This window comes from Humulus lupulus, chromosome 1 (genome assembly GCF_963169125.1).
Source record: "Humulus lupulus chromosome 1, drHumLupu1.1, whole genome shotgun sequence".
Lineage (NCBI taxonomy): Eukaryota > Viridiplantae > Streptophyta > Magnoliopsida > Rosales > Cannabaceae > Humulus > Humulus lupulus.
Window position 1 is genome coordinate 140936297 of NC_084793.1, and position 10358 is coordinate 140946654.

At 33.6% G+C, this 10358-nt stretch overlaps 2 protein-coding genes and 1 pseudogene across 2 annotated transcripts; all 3 read left to right on the forward strand.

Annotated features, from left to right (window-relative positions):
- The first annotated feature begins 606 nt into the window (after positions 1 to 606).
- Positions 607 to 2307, forward strand: LOC133822761 (secreted RxLR effector protein 161-like). The gene is made up of 2 exons (XM_062255203.1): positions 607 to 1318; positions 2228 to 2307. Exons 1-2 carry the CDS (start codon positions 607 to 609, stop codon positions 2305 to 2307), a joined length of 792 nt encoding a protein of 263 aa, XP_062111187.1.
- Positions 2308 to 3854: 1547 nt separating this feature from the next.
- On the forward strand, positions 3855 to 4677 carry LOC133819209 (uncharacterized). The gene has a single exon (XM_062252398.1). The coding sequence runs from the start codon at positions 3967 to 3969 to the stop codon at positions 4564 to 4566; it is 600 nt and encodes a 199-aa protein (XP_062108382.1). The 5' UTR covers positions 3855 to 3966; the 3' UTR covers positions 4567 to 4677.
- Positions 4678 to 6178: 1501 nt separating this feature from the next.
- Positions 6179 to 8168, forward strand: LOC133822770 (lysine--tRNA ligase, chloroplastic/mitochondrial-like; annotated as a pseudogene).
- Positions 8169 to 10358: the final 2190 nt, after the last annotated feature.

Here is a 10358-nt window from a genome sequence, read left to right on the forward strand (position 1 = left end):
TTTTGCAAGGAAGCCATAAGGAGTGAAATTGATTCCATCCTGCAAAATCATACTTGGGAACTAGTTGACCTTCCTCCTGGATGTAAACCTTTAGGTTCCAAGTGGATTTTCAAAAGAAAAATGAAAACAGATGGAACAATTGATAAGTACAAGGCCCGATTGGAAATAAAAGGTTACAAACAACAAGAAGGCTATGACTACTTTGATACTTATTCTCCAGTGATGAGAATAAATTCTATCAGGATGATTTTGGCAATTGCTGCATTGCGAAATCTAGAAGTCCATCAAATGGATGTAAAAACTGCCTTTCTAAATGGAGATCTTGATGAAGAAATATACATGGAACAACCCGAGGGTTTTGTAGTTCCAGGGAAAGAAAGGAAAGTTTGCAAACTTGTTAAGTCACTGTATGGATTTAAGCAAGCACCAAAGCAAAGGCACAAAAAATTTGATAGTGTCATGATGACAAATGGATTTAAAATCAATGAGTGTGACAAATGTGTGTATATCAAAACCACAAACGAGGGATACATCGTTCTATGTTTGTATGTAGATGACATACTCATTGTTGGAAGCAACCAACGAATGGTTAAATCCACTTAAACAATGTTAAACTCAAGGTTTGACATGAAGGATATGGGACTGGCTGATGTAATTTTAGGGATAAAAATTATAAGGACGCCAGATGGACTCAGTTTGAGTCAGTCACACTATGTGGACAAGATACTTGACAAATTCGGTAAAGATGATTCTGGAATTTCCAGAACACCAATCGATACAAGTCAGCATCTATCCAAGAATAATGGTGAAAGTATGTCCCAAGTAGAATATGCTAGAGTAATAGGAAGTCTAATGTACTTGATGAGTTGTACTAGACCAGACATTGCCTATACTATAAGTACTTTGAGTCGATTCACGAGTAATCCATGTGTTGAACACTGGAAAGCAATTGCAAGGGTACTTGGGTACTTAAGGTATACTCGTGACTATGGGCTAAACTACACCAGAGATCCAGCTGTGCTTGAAGGATACACTGATGCAAGTTGGACATCTGATATGCATAACTCAAAAGGTACTAGTGGATATGTCTCCACTCTAGGTGGTGCAGCGGTTTCATGGAAATCTTCGAAACAAACTGTAATCACTAGATCTACAATGGAATCTAAGTTTGTTGCTCTGGATAAATGTAGTGAAGAGGCAGAATGGCTACGTAATTTCCTAGAGGATATTCCAGATTGGCCTAAACCTGTGCCTGCAATATGTATATATTGTGATAATCAAGCAACAATTGGCAGAGCAAAGAATGTTCTATATAACGGTAAGTCAAGACATATACGTCGACGACATAATACCATTAGACAATTGATCTCAACTGGAGTTATCTCAATTGACTATGTGAAGTCAAAAGATAATATTGCGGATCCGCTAACCAAAGGGTTAAATAGAGATCAAGTTGGAAAGACATCAGAAGGAATGGGACTTAAGCCCAGAAGAAATAAGGTAGATATAAAGGAAAACCAAACCTAGTTGATTGGAGATCCCAAGATCTAGGTTCAATGGGACAACCTAATTATATAAACCTTGTAAGATCACTGTGGGGACTAACCCTACCCATTCTGTTGATGAAACAGTGATTCCCGTTGTGGAAAAAGGATAAGCATTAAGCTTTTAATGACCTTTATGCGTGGAAGTCCGAACAGGGCAATGCGGGACTGTTCTTAATTAAGAGGTCACCTATGTGAGAGAGAAGTGGGGCCGCTTCAAAGGAGAATTGTGGGGGCTAAATTCTCTAAAACCTCTCGCAGAACCAGGCGGATGTTCATGGCCAAAATGAACATAATCATGAGAACCGATATGATGCCAGGAAGATATATGTGTGAGATATATCATCATTTACATCAACAGCAGACAGTTCAACGACATCGCGTCCACTGATCAGCTAGTAAGGTAAATATATTTTCACAAGGGAAGGTTCAAAGGTTAACACCCACCTATCCTATGCAGGTATCTACCGTAGAATCTATCACCGTGTTGAGTCGAGTCGAGTATTGTCAATTCATTGTGAGTCTTTTCTCTGTGTATTCCTTATCGTTGATCAATTTCATTCATGTGGGGGATTGTTGGAAAAATTATATTTTATATATAATAAATAGCCAATTTAGGCTAATGTGTGAATGGAAAATTGATGCCTTAAATATGGTCCATTGATAGCTGCTAATAAATGCAGATTTGGTCAAGGATGTAATCACCGTAATAATGGTGAATATTCTGATTGATATCATAAATTATGGTAAAGATTGTGATTGATCAATATCACTAATTTTGTGGGATTTTTGGCATTAATTCCATTGTGTCCACACTTGGTATTCCACCCCATATGAAGCCTATAAAAGGAGGCTTCACCTTTCATTCTAGAGACACCAACAAATAGAGTCACTCACTAAAAAGCTCTCTTGTCTTCTTCTTCTTTGTTTTTGTAAGTCTTAAGGTGATAGAGTGAAGGTATTAATCCGAGTTCGCTGGAGTAGTGAAAGTGGTGTATTCCTCTACTCGTTAGTCGTTGTATCCTGGGAAGTGGTTGCTCACGTATCCTCTAATACCAATCAGGTAGAGGGGGCAAATCTGCTTTAAGGAAAGCGTGTTTTATGTGCCTCGGCTTTCTTTTCAATTACCAATTTTATAATTTATTATTTTGTATTTTTTTTTTCTGTTCTTCAATTAGTAATATATTATTATGTTTGTTAATTTTCTCCATACTCTTTATTTAAATTCTAACAACACTACTGTAACGACTACGTTTTGTCTACACATACGGACCTACAGAGATGTCATTTGGCGGCGACATGTCGTCGCAATAGACCTACAGCGACGACAAAAGTCTTCACTGTAGAGTCTCTTTCTTGTAGTGAGGGAAGCACCAACGGTGGGAAGCGATAAATCTGTTTTAAGCAAATTGTGTGTCACACAAGCGTCGAATATCCATTGAGAATATATACTAACAGTTAATTTATCAACCATATAAACTTGTTATTATAGCTATTAATTATAATGCTTATATTCTAATTATAATTTTTTTTATTTATAGTTATAATAATATTGTTAATTATAATTGTTAGCCAGATTAATTATAATTATTAGTTAAATTATGAATAAGAATGGTTTATTTATAGTTATAATATTATTGTATATTTGTAGTTTAATAGATAGTTTGTTTATCAACTTTTTATTATTCAAATGTTATATTAAACATATTTATCACTACAAAAACTATAACAGCAACTAACTAATTCCTCCACCTTCAAAAATATGTACAACCCATTCTAACAAACTATAATATCATATCTATATTACCCCTTTGCCTACGTGGATATTCAATTGCTATCATTAATGTTTACTATGATATAAAATACCAAGCATATGGGTAATGCAGAACCATATTCAATGCATAATTTTCTTATAGATTTAAGGAGTATATATGCGCATAACTTTCGGCCATTAGTAGACTTTCCCAGTTGGTTCTTTTATATATAGATTTTACTTAAACGAAAAACACTATGACCACTTCATATATGTTTTGAGTTAAACAAAGTATGTAATCATATTATTCTAATTTTTTTTTTAATAAGGAAATATTTTTCTTCTTTCTTACCATAAAATATTAATATTTTTCTGATATCTAATTGTTTACGGCAAAATAAATCCAAAATAAAGACGACGATTCCCACGCGGAGAAGGAAACATAAAACAAAATAATCAAACAAATCAATATCAATCATTATTAATCGAGATAATATATATATCTATCTCGACTACAGGTATTAATTAGTAGATAATTGGATTATATCCATATGTTACCGCGTTAATTCGCAGATTCGGAACATATTTATGATTTTCACCAATCTAGGAATATTAATTAAGGAAAGCATAATATAATATCTAATGTGCATACATCGTTAATAATAATATATGGGAATTTTCCACTCGTGCCAGTCAACGTCATCATTGTCATCAGCAATCACCACGGCGAAGCTGATTCTCCAAGACGGAGAACTCCGAGAGTTTTCGAGGCCAATCAAGGTCTCTCAAGTGCTACAGAACGTTGACAACTCTGCCAACTTCATATGCGATTCAGACGACATTGACTTTGGGCAGTTTGTTTCAGCCATTAATGAAGATGAAGAGCTTCAGCTAGGTCAGCTATACTTTGTGTTGCCCTCCACCTGTTTGAATCGACCCTTTCAGTCCGAGGATATGGCGGCTTTAGCCATTAAGGCAAGCGCAGCGTTCAGAAGAACTAGAGGCCACAGAAGCGGATCTGGGAGTTGTTGTGCAAGTAAAGGGGTGGAGACTTTGGAGTTTGCTATCAAGAAAGATGTGAATATGTATCGGGGAATATTGGCGCCGGCGGCTACGGTTGGAGCCTGCAGTGATAGTGGGAGGGAATCTGTGAGACGAAGAAGAGAAGGTGGTGGTGGTGATGGTGGTAATAATACTAGTAATAGGGTTGGACGACCACGTTTTGTAACCAAATTAAATGTTATTGTTGAAGAGATCTCTAATGATTGAAAAATTGGATTGATGGCAAAATATTTTCATCAAGAAGTTGAATGTATGTACTATGTAAAACGATTTTTTCCAGTAACCATGTAAAGAAAGAAAAAGATATCTTTCTCTTATTTTCCATGTGTTCGTGTTTGTACCACTCAGTAAGAATTTACTCTTGATCCAACATAACGAATATTGATGCATCTGACTTTTTCAACTAGGATGTGTCAATAGATTCCTCCCTGCTCTCACCTAGGATATGTCAATAGATTCCTCCGCATAGAAGTTACTTCCACTAGCTCTGTTCAATTTAAAAAAAATAATGTTATAGAGCTCTCACCAACTGTTGATTTTAAAAAGGGCCGATCCCCCGTTCTTTAACAACAAAAAAAAGTAAAAGTTATCATCTTATTGATGATAATATTTAATATTGAGTATCGTAACCCACTTTGGCCCGTCGAACTATTTATAATATAAAACATTATACTATTTCTTACAAAATAAATTAGTATAATATTGATACATGACTTTTACATAAATCACTCATTTTTTGTTGAGAACAAAAATCATATCTGTAAGTAAATTACAAAAGGGTCAATTAGAGTATAATAATGACTGATAAAAATATAATTACACAGGTTAACGGAATTAGATTTATATCTAATTATGCACAACTACTGAAGAGTCGTATGCGCCATGAGTTTATGCGTTACAACATTAATAAAAAAAAATACTGTAGTTTTGAGGGGGCAACTATGAATTTCTAGGAAAATAATTCATACTTATTAAATTAATTTATTAAGCTAAAAATTAGTGAAATAATTAATTTATTATAGCTTCATTATGCCCAAACAAGTTTGGTAACACAATGTATTTTTTATTAAAATGATTATTGAAAATAATAGTATTATTATGTTATTATTTTGAGAAATAATAATTTTACTTTTGTATTTGTTATTTACTACACCAAATACCCATTTCCATAACACATGAATATAATACTAATCAAAAAGTATTATGCTAGAGTATGGGCCACTTTATGAAAATAGGGCGGTAATAATAAAACCATCCCGCCACTTACACTTAGCTTTTTTTTTTCATTTTTTTTCATTTCATTTGGGGCCAATTCATTTCCTTCAATTCCTTCTCCTTTGTCCTCATCATTCTCTCTCGGATCTCTTTCTCCCACCAGACCTCTCTCCTTCACTCTTTCTCTCCACCTTTGTCTTTGTGGAGACCGACCGCTACCTTCCCCTACACGCGCCGGCTAGGGATCTTCAAAGGCCGTCGAAGCTTCGACCACGCGGACCCAAGCCCTCACACGACACCGGAGTCAGTTCGAGCTATTCGCTTGCAGAAGGTCTGTTCTTTATCATTCTTCTTTAAATTGGTTTCTCCAAAGTTTTGATTGAGGTATTTCTATGATAATTGATTATTATATATATATTTGTATTTTTTTTATTTTGAGAAAATTGTGAAGATGATTAACTCCCAACTCTAGGTTTTGAAATTAGATGTTGATTACGTATCCTTGTTTGAGGCAATTAAGTAATGCCCATAAACTGTTCGGTGAAATGTGTGTTAGAGGGACATTGTTATTTCAATACTGCTCAATAAACATAGGTCTGTGTGGATGTGTTTTGTGTAGATAGAAGAATTGAGAAGCAAAGGGCTGAAACTGTATGCATATAAGTGGGACAGGACTCACTCTGATAATCAGCTGCAAGAGACTTATAAAAATTTAGAAAATGGCGAAGAAATGAATGGTGAGCAAGACAATGTATCAATAGCCAGAAGAATAGTGGCTCGTCGAGCATTTGGAAAGCTTGCATTTCTCACTCTAAGAGATGATTCTGGGACAATTCAGGTATCCCCACCTCAGCTTTCTGTCCTTCCAATGATCTTTCCATCTCTTTGTTAGATGGATACTTATAATAAAGAAAAAATATAATAATAAGATGTGATTAGGTGGTTTAGTTCTTAAAAGCATGTCTATTTTATGGGGTGCTTGATCTAAAATATATAAGTTAGTTACTTTTTTTTTTTTTAAATGGGGTGTTTTCCAAAGTTTGTAAATTTTGGCGGGTAGGGATGGTTTCTTCAGAAACTTTCTATAAATCTTTGCTCACATTTAGTAGGAAGAATCCTCACTCAAGTTGTTCAATGTTTGAAACAGCTTTATTGTGAAAAGGCGAGATTTTTAAGTGATCAGTTTGACGAGCTTAAGAATCTTGTTGATATTGGTGACATACTTGGTGCAAGTGGCTCAATTAAGCGGAATGAGAAAGGCAAGTACTAAAAAAATTTATCTTTTGCACCTATTTGCGATTAGGTGCTGAATTTATAGGTACTTCTGGGTGAAGCTATTCTTACCCTATTTGTATTGGAAGCTATTTAGATAAACCAATGCCATTTATAAAAAACGCCATTGGCTTTGACTGGCTTCTTACTTTTTTTGTGATTTCCCTTTGAGGTGAGAAACTAATTGAACTTATTTCTTTGTTTCTTTAGGGGAGCTTTCTGTCTATGTGAACTCTTTTGCAATTCTTACAAAATCTCTACTGCCCTTGCTAGACAAATATCATGGTCTAAATCATGTGGATATGCGTTACCGGCAACGGTAAGTTGAGTTTTCTGTTTCTTTTCACAGTTTGACTGAGAGTGTCTCTTATGGGAAATAACAAATTGTTTTCTACTTGATGATGATAGCCCACAATTCGTTGCAGTGGTTCTTGCAAAAGACTTGTCTAAATGGCTTTTTAAATAAAATATATATTTTTTGGGGTATACATGGTTATAACTGAACTTTACTTTTCTTTTAAAGGTACATTGATATGATTTCCAATCCTAAAGTAGCTGATGTATTTCGGAAGAGAGCAAAGGTAAGATAGGCTGAGGAGTAATTAAAGACCTTTTAGTTATTTAAAGTATATGTTCTTTCCAGAAATAGTATTTTTATTAACTTGAGGACCTTAGAACTATCTTACATGATTGCTTCAAGTGTACTTCGCTTCTGATGAAGTATTTGAATAGACAAAAATAGCATTAAATGACCTTTCCTGAGTTGAAGCACGATTCATTGGATTTTATTTTTTTTCTAAGAAAAAGGTTACAGGGTTATAATTTCTATATTAAGTTCCTTAACAGCATTAACACTTAAGGAGATAATTTATTTATGCAAGTTATGGATATTTTATCTTTCTTTTGAACAAATTTTCTCTAAATATTAGAGTGCTTACGGTGGTTGAATGTATTTGGCAATTATGGAGTTGTTGAAAACTTGAGCAAAAGAAGGATAGTATACCAAGTTGTTTCTAGTTTGGGCATTTTGAAGTATACATATATAAATTCAATATTATTCCCTAGATAGAGTGGTTGAGACATCTTGCTGTTTATACATTGGTGGATTAGATTGTATCAGAGTTATGCAAGACAGTGGAATCTTTTGGATTTCTCGAAGTTGAAACTCAAGTTCTACAGGCTTGTGGATTTTCTAACCGTTTTATGGTCATATGGTTCATATCAAGATTTAGCATTTCTATAATGGAATTTGACTTTATAGTTTGGCTGAGTTCTTATGTAAGATTATCGTTACTTCTGGTGATGCTTGTTCAATTGCTTAGCTTTTGTTCTTGGCCAAGATACAACTTAATTATAGAATACCCTATTCTATAATTTTTAAAAAAGATAATATCTAGTTTATTGTAAAGATGACTGGAGGTTGAACTGTTGAAATGCTTAGCTGGGAATTCTTTTGGTTCATATTTTATAAATTTTGATTAACTGTATTCATTTCCAAGAATAGTTTTTACTTTTTCTGTATATGACAATTTTTTGGTGCCTTAATTTACATACATTAGTATTGTTTCTATTTGAAGGTTGGTTTTTAATTGACTTAATCAACTAGGGAGCAGCTGGTGGAGTAGAAGCAAGACCATTTGTTACCTACCATAAGTCGCTAGGAAGGGATCTTTATTTGAGGATAGCAACAAAGCTCCACTTGAAGAGGATGCTGGTGAGGATTTAAAGTATATTCATTTTCTTTCGAGTGCTATACTAACATGCATAATCTCTTCAACCGCCCTCTGGTATTTCCAAGGTGTAATTTCTCCAGTTTAACTTGGTCATTTTCCCGAAGCTACTTTCTAATTTTTATTCATTAGTTTGTGTGTATATGTCAGATTTTATCACTTCCATGGCAGTATTGTTTTGCTAAGCAAGTTTTTTCTGTGTAAAGATTTTATAAAACATTCGCTGTTTCCAATGTAGATTTCTCAAGGCTGACAGTATTTATAAGAAATTTATTTGTCTTTTAATGATAATTCTTGAGCTCTTCTTTATATCTGTACAAGAGAACACATACAGAAAAATTATTATCAGTCTCTATGCCTACACCAAATTTCTCCTCTTTATAGATTTTACTTTTTTTTAAAATTGGTTTATATAACTATTCCCATTCATTAGTTTATTAAAGTTCTCATTTCTTACAATATATATATATATATCTATAAATGTATATATTTATCGAGAGAGAGAGATGGGCACAGTGCGTAGTTTTCTACTTAGTACTCTCAATGTCGACATTTATAATCTTGTCCTTGAAGATCAATGCATATTTGCATATCCATCTAATTTATTTTTGTTTTTTTCTTTTTGGTTTGTTCTACCAAACTTTTTCACTTGCATGCACGTTTTTGGTTCCCATTATAAAAAAAAAAAATCAACTATCATCATTTACTTTTCTCTCCATATTATTTTTAATCTTTTGCACTAAAATTAAATCTCTGTGGATGACAGGTTGGAGGGTTTGAAAAAGTTTATGAGATTGGTCGAATATTCAGAAATGAAGGGATTTCAAATCGTCACAATCAAGAATTTAAAGCAATGAAATGGAGCATAAGATTAAGGCCTGGAAGATTTTTCACAGTTCCTGTAAGATTGGAGGCTTTTTTATTTCCTTCTTTCTTGCACTAGGAAACTTGAGACTTACAGTTTTTCTTAACTTACAATTTGTCCTCTTATTGGCATGGATATCTGAACCCTCATTTTTTTTTTTTATTTAGGAGGAACTGAGAGCACCGTATAAGTCAATACAGTGAAATATCTTTAGTCATTGAGTTGCAAGATTAGACAAGTAGAAAAGTACAGGGCGGCTTTATTATTTACAATGAAATGGGGAAGGACTTGGATTGATGGTATGTGAGACTAATAGCAACAATGTTGAATGGCTGATACATTTTATTGAATTTTTTGATGTGAAATCTAATATTGATGATATTGATTGGGTGGGGATGTTTGCGTTATTATTACTTAGTATGTAATGGATTATATTGCAGAGAAGTATATAATATATCTAATACAGATTGTGCCTCATAAGATATAATAACTAATTATGTATTAAATGCCAAGTAAGATCAAAGGTATTTAAGATAACCTCTTACCCCATTTCACGTTTCCTTGTCTAGTACCTAATAATTGTCATATATATAGTGTCTTCAATTATATTATTTGAAAATTAGATTAGCTAAATTTTATACAATTTTGGTTGTATTACTAAAAGGGGATCTTGTCTCCCACTCTTTAGGATTCCATAATCTGGTTTGTTGAAAATTTAAATATTGCATTAAGAAATGGTGGGGAGTTTATTTTCATGTTAGATGATGCTGAGATGGCTATTTCATCCTATGCTTGCTATTTTTTTTCCTTTGATTAAAATTTTCTCAATAAAAATATTTTAGATTTTTGCTGATTTTTGGTACAACATTCAGAAGTAGAGTCTTATGTACTACCTTTTAAGCTACTTTTTTTTCTTT

What these genes read in the sequence shown, in the direction of transcription:
- LOC133822761 (XM_062255203.1), top strand. Translation starts at nt 607, where the DNA reads ATGTTAAACTCAAGGTTTGACATGAAGGATATGGGACTGGCTGATGTA. An exon ending in AAAGAATGTTCTATATAACG is followed by an intron (nt 1,319 to 2,227) that starts GTAAGTCAAGAC and finishes TAATAAATGCAG; the next exon opens with ATTTGGTCAAGGATGTAATC.
- LOC133819209 (XM_062252398.1), top strand. Translation starts at nt 3,967, where the DNA reads ATGGGAATTTTCCACTCGTGCCAGTCAACGTCATCATTGTCATCAGCA.